The sequence below is a fragment of the Hyla sarda genome, chromosome 9 (assembly GCF_029499605.1).
Source record: "Hyla sarda isolate aHylSar1 chromosome 9, aHylSar1.hap1, whole genome shotgun sequence".
Lineage (NCBI taxonomy): Eukaryota > Metazoa > Chordata > Amphibia > Anura > Hylidae > Hyla > Hyla sarda.
Genome location: NC_079197.1, coordinates 2833236 through 2849068, shown reverse-complemented (window position 1 = coordinate 2849068; position 15833 = coordinate 2833236). Strand labels below are relative to the sequence as shown.

Genomic DNA, 15833 nt, shown 5'->3' with positions numbered 1-15833 from the left:
AATCTTCATCCTTACAGTACTTATTACAGGGTTTTCCAACCAGGGTGCCTCCTGCTTTTGCAAAACTACAACTCCCAGCATTCCCGGACAGCCGTTGGCTGTCCGGGCATGCTGGGAGCTGTAGTTTTGCAACAGCTGGAGCCACCCTGGTTGTGAAACACTGATTTATTAGCTGCTGTATGGCCAGGAGGAAGTCATGTAGTCTTTTCAGTCTGACCACAGTGCTCTCTGCTGCCACCTCTGTCCATGTCTGGAACTGTCCAGAGCAGGAGAGGTTTGCTATGGGGATTTGCTCCTCCTCTGGGCAGTTCCAGACATGGACAGAGGTGGCAGCAGAGAGCACTGTGGTCAGACTGTAAAGAACTACACAACTTCCTGTGGATCATACAGCAGCTGATAAGTACGTAAGTGATAAGTACAGAGGTGTTAGCAGAGAGCTCTGTGTTCCAAAAAAGAAAATATTTTCCTCTGTAGAATTCAGCAGCTAATAAGTACTGGAAGGATTAAGATTTTTAATAGAAGTAATTTACAAATCTGTTTAACTTTCTGGCACCGGTTGATTTAAAAAAGAAAAAAAAAAAGGTTTTCCACCGGAGTACCCCTTTAAGAGTTATGTCATGTGATTGCTACCCAGGAGGTACCAGTGACCTATGGGCTCCCTGCTAGTCTCCCCCATATAAGCCCTGGGTGGAGCTTCTCTCTCTTCTGCTGAGGTCCAGTCCAGTCCTGTCTAGTGTGTGTGTCCAGAGTGTTGGAGACCTCAAAGTCCAGTCCTGCAGCCGCCATCAAGTCAAGTAAGATAAAGTCCCAGCTTTGAGTCAAGTCGAGTCAGTCCTTGTCATCTGTCAAGTCAGCGTGGTCTGCATTCAATTGTCCAGTTCTACTACAAGTCCCAGCAAGCCCTTAAGGTCTCTGCGTCACTGGTCACCTCCTTGGGCCCTGGCTGAACTGTATAGACTTTACCATCTGTCTACCCTCAATAAAGCTACCATTGTCCGTAACTTGGCGGCGGAGTCTTTATTGCCCCCGTGCCTAGCCCAGGATCCATCGGTATACCTTCATGTGGTTATAGGCTAAACCACACCCTGGCGTCACGAATACAAGGAGTTAATGCCATCTGACCCTAGGGTAACAACATCTGCCCTCATCACGCCCCGCTACCGCACACATTAGAGATCAAACACTTAAAAAGGGGCCTGTTAAGTGCAGATTATGCTGATCTGGTGGAGACGTGTGGACAGCCGTGCGGGGTGACATGGGCTGGCGCAGCTGTTTGCCCGGGCGATGCAGACCTACGTAACGCAGCTCGGGCATGACTCAGTTTACATGAATGATAGATGACGTATTCAGCTGTAATGGCTCTGGTTCTATTCTAATAATAAACTATATTCAGTTCTAATAATTAGCTGTATTATAATGGGCAGAGAATGCTCAGCGCTGGCGTATTCACTGTGCCCCAGGTAAACTGCTTTATGTAGAGAAGTCTAGTCCTGAAATCAGTGGGTATATAACATAGCGAGAGGGGGAGACATTAACTATTGCCTTTATGCCATTTTTATGGCGGCAAAAAAGCGCATCCTTGGGCGCTTTTTGTTGCGCCTTTTTGTACCCTTTTTTTTTAAACTGACTGTAATATCCCGCTGTAGGCACTTTCAGAGGCGGCGGACGATACCTATTATTTGCGCCTTTTGGCAAAAGGGCGCATAAAAAGGCGCATTGTCTTTAAAACAAACCACAAGTTAATTCCATGTCAAGGCAACCTTTCCATTGTAACTAGAGCCAGGGAAATCAGAAGCCAAAAGCTGCAATATTTATTAAAGGGGTACTCCGGTGGAAAACTTTTTTTTCTAAGTCAACTGGTGCCAGAAAGTTAAACAGATCTGTAAATTAGTAGTAAATGAAGAAAAAAGGTGTCCTGCACTCACCGCTTCAGTCCAGGTAATCCTGCTCCCATCTCGGGTCACGACTTGAACACGGAGGGCATGGGTAGTGGAGCGCTCAGAGGCGACTGCCGGCGGTTTCACGCATAGGAATGCGCTTCATCCGGCCTACGAGGCCGGATGAAGCGCATTCCTATGCGTGAAACCGCCGGCAGTCGCCTCTGAGCGCTCCACTACCCATGTCCTCCGTGTTCAAGTCGTGACCCGAGATGGGAGCAGGATTACCTGGACTGAAGCAGTGAGTGCAGGACACCTTTTTTCTTCATTTACTACTATTTGGTGACTACGGTCTTTATTGTCCTAGCACCTCCGTTGCCAGGGTGGATTTCCAGACTAGCGGGACGCCGTCTCCATCTCGTGGTCTTAGGAGGCCTAAGGTATCGGTGCCACTGTTGTTTCTTTTTTACTTTTAGATCTGTAAATTACTTCTATTAAAAAATCTTAATCCTTCCAGTACTAATTAACTGCTGAATACTACAGAGGAAATTATTTTCTTTTTGGAACACAGAGCTTTCTGCTGACATCACGAGCACAGTGCTCTCTGCTGACATCTCTGCCCATTTTAAGAACTGTCCAGAGTAGGAGAAAATCCCCATAGCAAACATATGCTGCTCTGGACAGTTCCTAAAATGGACAGAGATGTCAGCAGAGAGCACTGTACTCGTGATGTCAGCAGAAAGCTCTGTGTTCCAAAAAGAATAGAATTTCCTCTGTAGTATTCAGCAGCTAATAAGTGCTGGAAGGATTCCTTTTTTTTTTTTTTTTTTATAGAAGTAATTTACAAATCTGTTTAACTTTCTGGCACCAGTTGATTTAAAAAAAGAAACATTTTCCACCGGAGTACCCCTTTAAGGTTCAACTTTATAGTAAATTTTACGCACAACAGCCAAAATAGACTATACAAAAATTGTACATGCAACATTAATAAATGTCCCCCAGAATGTATGCAGCATAGAGACAAGGGTGTACATTGCATAGAAGCAGGTGTATACATAGCATAGAGAAAAAAGGTATACAGCATAGAGACAGGGGTGTATATAGCCTAGAGGCTGGGGTGTACACAGCATAAGGAAAAACGGTATACAGCATAAAAAAGGGGGTGTATATTGCCTAGAGGCATAGAGACAGGGGTGTATATAGCCTAGAGGCATAGATACAGGGGTGTGTATAGCATAGAGACAAGGGTGTATATAACATAGAGGCAGGGATATATATATATATATATATATAGCATAGAGGCAGAAGCATATATAGTATAGAGACAGGGGTGTATATAGCCTAGAGGCATAGAGACAGGGGTGTATATACCCTATAGGCATAGAGACAGGGGTGTATATAGCCTAGAGGCATAGAGACAGGGGTGTATATAGCCTAGAGGCATAGAGACAGGGGTGTATATAGCCTAGAGGCATAGAGACAGGGGTTTATATAGCCTAGAGGCATAGAGACAGGGGTGTATATAGCATAGAGACAAGGGTGTATATAACATAGAGGCAGGGGTGTATATAGCCTAGAGGCAGGGATATATATATATATATATATATATATATATATATATATATAGCATAGAGGCAAAAGCATATATAGTATAGAGGCAGGGAGTTTATATAGCATCAACGCAGGGGTGTACATAGATAGAGGCAGGGTTATATATATACAGAGGCAGAGGTATATATGGCATAGAGGTAGGGAGTTTACATAGCATCAAAGCAGGGGTGTATATAGGATAGAGGCAGGGGTATATATATACAGAGGTGTATATGGCATAGAGGCAGGGAGTTTATATAGCATCAATGCAGGGGTGTATATAGGATAGAGGCAGGGGTGTATATATATATATATATATATATATATATATATATATATAGAGAGAGAGAGAGGTGTGTATATATATAGCATAGAGGGGTGTACATATAGAAAAAGAAGGTATACAGCATAGAGACTGTGCATAGCATAAGGACAAGGGCGGTGTTTTCCAAACTGTGTGCCTCCAGCTGTTGTCAGAACTACAACACCCAGCATGCCTGGACAGCCAACGGCTGACCAGGCACGCTGGGCGTTGTAGTTTTGCAACAGCTGGAGACACACTGTTTAAAAAGCACGGCCATAAGGATTCCAGGTCAGACCTCCTGCCCCAAATGAACCCTAGAGGCTCCGGCTTCAAGGAAAACTCTATAAACCTTTTTTTTTTACAGTCTGAAGATGTTGACATGACAGGCACATACCTAGGGCTGGTATGTCTGGTCTCTTCAAAGAAAAATCAGCTGTGCCGGATATTTACAGGGGAAAGATGCCCTGGAGGGTCTGTGTGCATCAAATATCGTCTCCGTGTAAAGGAAGAGTGATAGCAAAAACAGCAGTGTCCCCTCCAGACAGAACATAGGAACGTGGAGAGGATTCATACCAAAAACAGCAGTGTCCCCTCCAGACAGAACATAGGAACGTGGAGAGGATTCATACCAAAAACAGCAGTGTCCCCTCCAGACAGAACATAGGAACGTGGAGAGGATTCATACAAAAACAGCAGTGTCCCCTCCAGACAGAACATAGGAACGTGGAGAGGATTCATACCAAAAACAGCAGTGTCCCCTCCAGACAGAATATAGGAACGTGGAGAGGATTCATACCAAAAACAGCAGTGTCCCCTCCAGACAGAACATAGGAACGTGGAGAGGATTCATACCAAAAACAGCAGTGTCCCCTCCAGACAGAACATAGGAACGTGAAGAGGATTCATACCAAAAACAGCAGTGTCCCCTCCAGACAGAACATAGGAACGTGGAGAGGATTCATACCAAAAACAGCAGTGTCCCCTCCAGACAGAACATAGGAACGTGGAGAGGATTCATACCAAAAACAGCAGTGTCCCCTCCAGACAGAACATAGGAACATGTAGAGGATTCATACCAAAAACAGCAGTGTCCTCTCCAGACAGAACATAGGAACGTGGAGAGGATTCATACCAAAAACAGCAGTGTCCTCTCCAGACAGAACATAGGAACGTGGAGAGGATTCATACCAAAAACAGCAGTGTCCCCTCTAGACAGAACATAGGAACGTGGAGAGGATTCATACCAAAAACAGCAGTGTCCCCTCCAGACAGAACATAGGAACGTGGAGAGGATTCATACCAAAAACAGCGGTGTCCCCTCCAGACAGAACATAGGAACGTGGAGAGGATTCATACCAAAAACAGCAGTGTCCCCTCCAGACAGAACATAGGAACGTGGAGAGGATTCATACCAAAAACAGCAGTGTCCCATCCAGACAGAACATAGGAACGTGGAGAGGATTCATACCAAAAACAGCAGTGTCCCCTCCAGACAGAACATAGGAATGTGGACAGGATTCATACCAAAAACAGCAGTGTCCCCTCCAGACAGAACATAGGAACGTGGAGAGGATTCATACCAAAAACAGCAGTGTCCCCTCCAGACAGAACATAGGAACGTGGAGAGGATTCATACCAAAAACAGCAGTGTCCTCTCCAGACAGAACATAGGAACGTGGAGAGGATTCATACCAAAAACAGCAGTGTCCTCTCCAGACAGTACATAGGACCGTGGAGAGAATTCATACCAAAAACAGCAGTGTCCTCTCCAGACAGAACATAGGAACGTGGAGAGGATTCATACCAAGAACAGCAGTGTCCCCTCCAGACAGAACATAGGAACGTGTAGAGGATTCATACCTAAAACTGCAGTGTCCCCTCCAGACAGAACATAGGAACGTGGAGAGGATTCATACCAAAAACAGCAGTGTCCCCTCCAGACAGAACATAGGAACGTGGAGAGGATTCATACCAAAAACAGCAGTGTCCCCTCCAGACAGAACATAGGAACGTGGAGAGGATTCATACCAAAAACAGCAGTGTCCCCTCCAGACAGAACATAGGAACGTGGAGAGGATTCATACCAAAAACAGCAGTGGCCCCTCCAGACAGAACATAGGAACGTGGAGAGGATTCATACCAAAAACAGCAGTTTCCCTCCAGACAGAACATAGGAATGTGGACAGGATTCATACCAAAAACAGCAGTGTCCCCTCCAGACAGAACATAGGAATGTGGAGAGGATTCATACCAAAAACAGCAGTGTCCCCTCTAGACAGAACATAGGAACATGGAGAGGATTCATACCGAAACAGCAGTGTCCCCTCCAGACAGAACATAGGAACATGGAGAGGATTCATGCCAAAAACAGCGGTGTCCCCTCCAGACAGAACATAGGAACATGGAGAGGATTCATGCCAAAAACAGCAGTTTCCCCTCCATACAGAACATAGTAATGGGGAGAAGATTAATACCAAAAACAGCAGTTTCCCCTCCATACAGAACATAGGAACATGGAGAGGATTCATACCAAAAACAGCAGTGTCCCCTCCATACAGAACATAGGAACATGGAGAGGATTCATGCCAAAAACAGCAGTTTCCCCTCCATACAGAACATAGTAACGGGGAGAAGATTAATACCAAAAACAGCAGTGTCCCCTCCAGACAGAACATAGTAATTGGGAGAAGATTAATACCAAAAACAGCAGTGTCCCCTCCAGACAGAACATAGGAATGTGGAAAGGATTCATGCTACTACTACTACTACTCATACATATTACTATACCGTTCACATATCATGGCTTACTCTGAAAAAAAATTATCAGCACAAAAATGTTGCACCGTGATGTAGGCAAATTGTTTTTTTGTACTGATCCTTCTACAATAGAGGTCTCCAAACTGTGAGCCTCCAGCTGTTGCAAAACTACAACTCCCAGCATGCTGCAACTCCCAGCCAACAGCTGTGTAGAGACCACTGTTCTACAATGTACATGGGGATAATTCTTCACTTGTTAAGGAAATCCTTGTAGAGATGTGGCCCTTGTTGGCTACATCCAACCTGGGCTAAGAACCTGTAAAGTAGTTCCCTCTTTACTAGATAATGGGTTCAAACCAGTGTTTCCCAACCATGGGGCATCCAGCTATTGCAAAACTACAACTCCCAGCATGCCCAGACAGCCTAGATCTGTGGTCTCCAAACTACAGAGACAATGCTGGTATTTGTAGTTTTGCAACAGCTGGAGGCACCCGTAGTTGGGAAACACTGGTCCAAACTATGGAAAAGTGGTCAGGGGGTAAAAATGTGTGAGAACTCACCCAAGATTTCCACTCAAGGGCTGGTCCTGCAGGACTCCTACTAATGGTAACAGTATTCCTACCTGTGAAAAAGTGCAGGTTCCTGCAGGACTTGAGCCCTCTCTATGTCCCAAGAAGGGATGTGTCCTGAAAAATCAAGGGCCCCTATCACTCCAGTTGTTTTCAGTATCAGAATATTTGCTGATCAGACACGTTTCTCTTTTTGCTCTCTACAGAGATTGGACCAATCACCATCACCGCAGACCCCGAAACATTCAAGAGAGAGTTGGAGGAGCTGTATGTCCAGGTAAGAGAGATGATTTATCTTATTAGAATAATACATTGTCAGCATGTAATAGGTTAAATCAAAATGTATTGTTTTTCAAAAAAATCCTCCAACTCCGCAGGGAGGTGGGGACTGTCCGGAGATGAGCGTGGGGGCCATTAAGACGGCCGTAGAGGTCTCGCAGCCTGGTTCCTTCATCTACGTCTTCACCGACGCTCGTGCCAAAGATTACAGGAAGAAGCAAGAGGTTCTGCAGCTCCTCCAGCTCAAACAGTCACAGGTTGGAATTTACATGTTAATTACAGCCAGCACCCCATAGATTGGGGAGGAAAGATTGGTTCTCCATAGAATTGGCCTGAATGTCTTTTTTGGGATGTGTAACAAACATTTGGAACCGGTCCAAAACTACAACTCCCAGCATGCCACAACAGCTTTTGGTTGTGGGGCCTGCTGGGAGTTGTAGTTGTAATCTTGCAGCAGCTGTGGAGCCACTGGTTAAGATTTTTTTTTTTTTAAAGATGCTGAATTTGCAGCCAAAGGCTATCAGGGCTTGCTGGGAGTTGTAGTTTTACAACAGCTGGGGAGCCACTGGTTTAGGAACATTGCTCTAGATCAGTGGTCTCCAACCTGCGGACCTCCAGATGTTGCAAAACTACAACTCCCAGCATGCACGGACAGCCGTTGGCTGTCCGGGCATGCTGGGAGTTGTAGCTTTGCAACATCTGGAGGTCCGCAGGTTGAAGTCCACTGCTCTAGATGTTGCAGTTGCAGCCACAGGCAGTCAGGGAGTGCTGGGTGTTTTGGTTTCTATCAGCTGTCGAGCCACTGGTTAAAGAACATTGCTCTAGATCAGTGTTTCCCAACTAGGCTGCCTTCAGCTGTTGCAAAACTACAACTCCCAGCATGTCCGGACAGCCGTTGGGAAACACTCCTGTAGATGTTGCAGTTGCAGCCACATCCTGGCAGGTCATGCTAAATGTTGTATTTTTGCAACAGCTGGAGTGCCATAGGTTGGGGAACACTGCTCTAGTTGGTGCATGTGGGTCCCCATAATATAGGACAAAAAATAATTTTTACTTGAATTTACTTGAATTGTTCCCTTATTCTTTTGTCACATTGTAGTGTTGTCGGCTGTCCCATAACGTGATTTATATATGTCGCCATTGCTTTGCAGGTGGTGTTTGTGCTGACTGGAGACTGTGGGGATCGGAGCCATCCAGGTTATCGCGTATATGAAGAGATCGCAGCCACCAGCTCTGGGCAGATCTTCCACTTGGACAAGCAGCAGGTCAATGAGGTGAGCCCAGCATTGTATATAACACACTCTCTCTGTACAGTAAAACTCCATATATAAATACTTCTACATTGGTGCCCAATTTCAGGTTATCCTGCACCATAATTCTAAGGATGCCGAATTATTGGAATCTAACTTTGTGACTTTCTCGAAAACATTTATCCTTTTCTTTAAGCTGGGGTCCGTAGTGATCCACCCATCATGGTTATTGCTATTAGACCACTGTATTACATTCATGTATTTAGATGCAGTTCTTGATGTTCCCAAGTTATAAAATCCACTTGTAAGGAACAAGGACTCACCCGGACTGGGAAGGAGACAATGGTGTTTGTTAAGACTTGTATCTGAAGTTAATGTATTTGCACCTTTACTCATGGAAATTGAGTTATCGTAGTGACACGGTTCATTCCAAATGGGCTCTGCAGGGGTCACAGCATGGGCTGGGATCAGCAGATAAAATCATGGAGCGAATCAGATATAATCCCACACAAAAATCCTATATAAGAGCATAGTCGGCGGCACCTGACGATGTTAGTGGGATCAGGTAATGATCCTATGTGTATGGTGTGCCGTCTGGGCCTTGATCCTTTTTTTCTCAAGGTAGGTAAGTGCCATTCTGCCAGAGAAAATTGGAGAAAGATGAAGGGGTCTATAGGAGAAGGAGACAGAGGAGTCTGGAGAAAGAGGAGGACAGAGGAGTCTGGAGGGAGGAGACAGAGGGGTCTGGAGAAAGAGGAGGACAGAGGAGTCTGGAGAAAGAGGAGGAGTCTGGATGAGGGGGAAACAGACAAGTCTGGAGGAGGACGACAGAGGAGTCTTGAGAAAGAGGAGGACAGAGGAGTCTGAAGGGAGAGGACAGAGAAGTCCTGGGAAGGAGGAAAGAGGAGTCTGGAGGAGGAGGACAGAGGAGTCTGGAGGAAGGGTATAGTGAAAACTGAAGAGTAGGACAGAGGAGTCTGGAGGGAGGGGCTAGTGGATACTTGAGGAGGGGGACCGAAGAGTCTGGAGGAGGACAGAGGAGTCTGGAGAAGGAGGACAGAGGAGTCTGGAGGAGGAGAACAGAGGAGTCTAGAGGAGGAGGACAGAGGGGTCTGGAGGAGGAGGACAGAGGGGTCTGGAGGAGGAGGACAGGGGTCTGGAGGAGGAGGATGACAGAGGGGCCTGGAGAAGGAGGACAGAGGGGTCTGGAGGAGGACAGAGGAGTCTGGAGGAGGAGGACAGAGGGGTCTGGAGGAGGAGGACAGAGGGGTCTGGAGGAGGACAGAGGGGTCTGGAGGAGGGGGACAGAGGAGTCTGGAGGAGGGGGACAGAGGAGTCTGGAGGAGGGGGACAGAGGAGTCTGGAGGAGGGGGACAGAGGACATGTTCAGGAGCTAGTCTGGTTTGCAGCTAAAAACGTGATATAAACGCTGCCCAGCATGTAGACTGGTATGATACCTTCAGCCATGTTCACACTAGACACACTCATCCGGAGGCGCTGACTGTTCACACGGCTCCTCCATCTCTTCTCACAATCCAGATACACACTGGTAGCTCCATCGGCTTCTATGAGAAGGTAACCTGGACCTTTGTATGAGGGCGACCCTAGGAAATGAGATTAAAGCTCCAGCCTCCGGGGGCATGAATACATTCTCTGTAAGACTTTCTGCTGGGAATTGTGGATCCACAGATGTAGCAGAGCTACGTATGTCACTGACCTCTCTCATAGGACCATGGCCCAACATTGATAAGTAATAGAAGGAGCCGCCATCTATATCCTCTGTACAGCCTCACAGAGCATATAGATTGTGTCTATGGTGGCAGAAGAAAGGGGGCCCCATGGCAAATATCGAAAGGACCGTGAGGTCTGGTGTACATTTCCCTTTGCTTCAATTGACTCAATACCCCCCTCCATTAATTTGCTCACAATGCTGTTCCCTGCACAGTTTTTTACCAAAAGGTAAAGGAATGAGACCAACCAGGACGGGCCCCTCTCTCCACGGGCCCCGTAGCAGCGGCCACTATAGAACACACACACTAAGATTCACCTTTAGACCTATCCAAAGCTACTATAATGCAAAGAGCCGATTGTTAGATTGTTTCAGGTTTAGTGACACCTCAGTAACCCAGAACCCACCAGATAATTCCTGTGTGGATGGTGATGGACTTGGGCCGGACCCAGATGGCGGCTGCTACAATGTGGAGACCATCCTGTGACCACAGATATGATACACACATTGGGGGAGATTTATAAAAACCTGTGCAGAGGAAAAGTTGCTGAGTTGCCCATAGCAACCAATCAGATTTCTTCTTTCATTTTTGAAAAGACCTGTGAAAAATGAAAGAAGTGATCTGATTGGTTGCTATGGGCAACTCATCAACTTTTCCTCTGCACAGGTTTTGATAAATATCCCCCATTGTCTCCCTGTGGTGCTGGATGGAGGTTACTGAATATTTAAAGTATCTGAATTCTTTGACTATAGCTGAAGGAATTCAGAGTCTTCGTATTATGCCAAGGGGTCCGTGCAGTTTCTGGAAATCAGCGGGGGTCCTGGCGCATGGACCCCCCATGTTATCTTGGTAACATTCTCCCCATTCAGTCCACAGGACAGGTTATGGAGGATGAAGCAATGCTCTGCTCCTAAATGGTCTCATTGTATGACCACAAGGCTTCGGCAGTGTCACTGCAACCCCCTTGAAGTCACATGACATGTCGGCTATTTTACGCTGCATCTTCTTTGGCCAAATGCTACAAACAGAGGTGCTTTTGTGCCCCCAGAACATCCCAACCCCCCCCTCCAGCCCGGCTCACATCTGTTTGCCTTTTATGACAAGAAGAAAGCTGAAGCCTGTGTGTCTCCAGCCTGCTGGCGCAGATCGCCCCATATGGCTGTGATTATGGATGGTGCCCTAATTCCATCACTCGGTCACAGCATTGTGCTGAATAATCACATCCGCACCCCCCTTCCACAGCGATACTACATGACTTTGGGATTTTTCTGTTGTTTTATGTATATAAACGCAGAATAAATGGTCGCTACAAAAGTAATGGCGCCCGTACTGTTTATTTTATTTGCTCAGGATAAGAAGATAATGTGGCCTCCCCCAGATCCCTTCTGAAATAGGAGGCAGATATCTGGGAGCAAATGGAGTGGGGGGGAACCCCTGGCGTTGTGGCGCCTTGATGGGGGTTTTAGTGGCCCTTCCATATGGAATAGGGGGTAATTTGGGTTACAGGAGGATTAAGAGGAATTTATTCATTCTTAATGATTTCTAGCAGTCAGGTTTGTGCCATACAGTGTGAGAATTGTGAGGTGAACTAAAGTGGTCACTACTCATGGCTGTGGTCTCTACTGATGGCTGTGGTCTCTACTCATGGCTGTGGTCCCTACTGATGGTCTCTACTGATGGCTGTGGTCTCTACTCATGGCTGTGGTCTCTACTGATGGTCTCTACTGATGGCTGTGGTCTCTACTCATGGCTGTGGTCTCTACTGATGGTCTCTACTGATGGCTGTGGTCTCTACTGATGGTTGTGGTCACTACTGATGGTCTCGACTGATGGTTGTGGTCACTACTGATGGTTGTGGTCACTACTGATGGTCTCTACTGATGGTTGTGTTCACTACTCATGGCTGTGGTCACTACTGATGGTTGTGGTCTCTACTGATGGCTGTGGTCTCTACTGATGGCTGTGGTCTCTACTGATGGTTGTGCTCTCTACTGATGGCTGTGGTCTCTACTGGTGGTTGTGGTCACTACTGATGGCTGTGGTCTCTACTGATGGCTGTGGTCTCTGCTGGTGGTTGTGGTCACTACTGATGGCTGTGGTCTCTACTGATGGCTGTGGTCACTACTGATGGTTGTGGTCTCTACTGATGGCTGTGGTCCCTGTACTGATGGTTTTGGTCTCTACTGAAGGCTGTGCTCTCTACTGATGGCTGTGGTCTCTGTTGATGGCTGTGGTCACTCTACTATTAGTTGTGGTCTCTATTGATGACTGTGGTCACTCTAGTAATACTTGTTGTCTCTGTTAATGGCTGTGATCACTCTATTATTAGTTGTGGTCTCTATTGATGGCTGTGGTCACTCTACTATTAGTTGTGGTCTCTATTGATGACTGTGGTCACTCTAGTAATACTTTTGGTCTCTGTTAATGGCTGTGATCAATCTACTAATAGTTGTGGTCTCTATTGATGGCTGTGGTCATTCTACTAATAGTTGTGGTCTCTATTGATGGCTGTGGTCACTCTACTAATAGTTGTGGTCTATGTTGATGGCTGTGGTCACTCTACTAATAGTTGTGGTCTCTATTGATGGCTGTGGTCACACTACTAAAAATTGTGGTCTCTATTGATGGCTGTGATCACTTTACTAATAGTTGTGGTCTCTATTGATGGCTATGGTCACTTTACTAATAGTTGTGGTCTCTATTGATGGCTATGGTCACTTTACTAATAGTTGTGGTCTCTATTGATGGCTATGGTCACTTTACTAATAGTTGTGGTCTCTATTGATGGCTGTGGTCACTCTACTAATAGTTGTGGTCTCTATTGATGGCTGTGGTCACTCTACTAATAGTTGTGGTCTCTATTGATGGCTGTGGTCACTCTACTAATAGTTGTGGTCTCTATTGATGGCTGTGGTCACTCTACTAATAGTTGTGGTCTCTATTGATGGCTGTGGTCACTCTACTAATAGTTGTGGTCTCTATTGATGGCTGTGGTCACTCTACTAATAGTTGTGGTCTCTATTGATGGCTGTGGTCACTCTACTAATAGTTGTGGTCTCTATTGATGGCTGTGGTCACTCTACTAATAGTTGTGGTCTCTATTGATGGCTGTGGTCACTCTACTAATAGTTGTGGTCTCTATTGATGGCTGTTGTCACTCTACTAATAGTTGTGGTCTCTATTGATGGCTGTGGTCACTCTACTAATAGTTGTGGTCTCTATTGATGGCTGTGGTCACTCTACTAATAGTTGTGGTCTCTATTGATGGCTGTGGTCACTCTACTAATAGTTGTGGTCTCTATTGATGGCTGTGGTCACTCTACTAATAGTTGTGGTCTCTATTGATGGCTGTGGTCACTCTACTAATAGTTGTGGTCTCTATTGATGGCTGTGGTCACTCTACTAATAGTTGTGGTCTCTATTGATGGCTGTGGTCACTCTACTAATAGTTGTGGTCTCTATTGATGGCTGTGGTCACTCTACTAATAGTTGTGGTCTCTATTGATGGCTGTGGTCACTCTACTAATAGTTGTGGTCTCTATTGATGGCTGTGGTCACTCTACTAATAGTTGTGGTCTCTATTGATGGCTGTGGTCACTCTACTAATAGTTGTGGTCTCTATTGATGGCTGTTGTCACTCTACTAATAGTTGTGGTCTCTATTGATGGCTGTGGTCACTCTACTAATAGTTGTGGTCTCTATTGATGGCTGTGGTGACTCTACTAATAGTTGTGGTCTCTATTGATGGTCGTTGTTACTTGACTTCTAGCAGTACTCACTTCTAGACTGTCACCATCTTGGTCACGCTTCTGATGGCGCGATCCCCATTGCTGCTTGACATCTTATCTCTTTAGCTGTGTTCACTATGATATGTTCCTGGAGTCATATATATTTGAGTTATTATTTATAGGCACCATTATAATTCCTTCTGCTTTCCCAGGTGCTGAAGTGGGTGGAGGAGGCAATCCAGGCCTCTAAGGTTCACCTGTTGTCCACGGATCACGAGTCGGCGGGGGAGAGACAGTGGGAGATTCCATTTGACCCGAGCCTCAAAGAAGTGACCATATCTCTGAGTGGTCCCGATCCCCTTATTGAGGTGACTGACCCCACAGGTAAGTGCCGACACATTTATAGTATCCCACCTTTTTCCATAATACTATGTTTTATAGCATATTTGCTTTGCATATTATATATGAACCAATACATTTCTATATCCTAATTGAGATCTTTAAGAAATCCTCTTCAGTTTCTCTCTACTTTATAAACAAGAAAAATGCAGAACAAAAATGTATCAAAACCTGTACATGTGAACTTACCCTTCGTATTGTACAGCAGCCTACTGACATTGAGCTAAAGGAAGGAAGATGGACTTTGGTCTTTGATAGCCTTATACTTACTGTACATGAGATAGCTCTCCTGATCCCCCCCATACACATGAACGCTTACCTTGCCATATTCCTCTTCAGAACTACAACTCCCAGCATGCCCGGACAGCCTTTGGCTGCAATGGCATTATCTAGGTCAGTGTTTCTCAACCAGGGGGCGCCTCCAGCTGTTGCGAAAGTACAACTCCCAGCATGCCCAGACAGCCTTTGGCTGCAATGGCATCATTTAGGTCAGTGTTTCCCTACCAAGGCAGCCTCCAGCTGTTCCAAAACGACAACTCCCAGCATGCTTAGACAGTCTTTGGCTGCAATGGCAAAATCTAAGTCATTGTTTCCCTACCAAGTGGTCTCCAGCTGTTGCAAAACTGCATGCTGGGATTTATAGCTTTGCAACAGCTGGAGGCACCCTGGTTTGAAAACATTGGACAAGACATACAATCCTATATGGTTTTTAACCCTTCCCCACCCCACTGATTTCAGTAGCCAGGGGCCGCCTCAATCTGGAGACCACTGATCTAGGCTGTCCGGGCATGCTGGGAGTTGTAGTTTTGCAACAGCTGGAGGAACCCTGATTGGGAAACACTGCTGTATTAATTGCTCCTGATATGCCCCCAGCACTGGGTGGGCTGAAACAAAGCAAAATACTCTTCTTATGGGCCTGTGTCATCTCACCAGATCGAAAAATAATGCAGACTTTTTTCTTATCAGGGATCGTTCACACATGTCTGGGGATCCAGAGCCAACCATAATGGGAAATGTGGATGCGGTAATCTCTACGTGTTGCACCCGGCATCCCCTTTGGTGCTCCATTGGCAGGAATGGGGCATAACACCAGACCTGCGATGGTATTGGATCCCCAGACATAAGTGAACTATATCCAGTTATTAGTTTTATTACATCTTTCCCAGATCTTTAAATAGGAGAATAGGAGCTGAGCCGATCAGAATTTCTAGATTTCTCTTTTGGTAATGATTTCCTCTATTGTCTTCACTTCTCTAATCACTGCTGCTCTGGAGACATTACAGTGAAGTTTTGGAGGCTTCTTCCCCCCCCCCCCCCCCCCCCCCCGGGCTCAGTGTTCCCGTCCGGCCT

The 15833-nt window shown here is 46.0% G+C and overlaps 1 protein-coding gene across 1 annotated transcript in view; it reads left to right on the top strand.

Annotated features, from left to right (window-relative positions):
• Positions 1-15833, top strand: part of HMCN2 (hemicentin 2) — a gene marked incomplete in the record, with an annotated part of 213000 nt that overhangs the window by 27136 nt on the left and 170031 nt on the right. Inside the window, 4 exon segments of the mRNA XM_056539579.1 lie at positions 7304-7374; positions 7475-7633; positions 8528-8650; positions 14297-14468. Coding sequence (XP_056395554.1) covers positions 7304-7374; positions 7475-7633; positions 8528-8650; positions 14297-14468 — 525 coding nt within the window.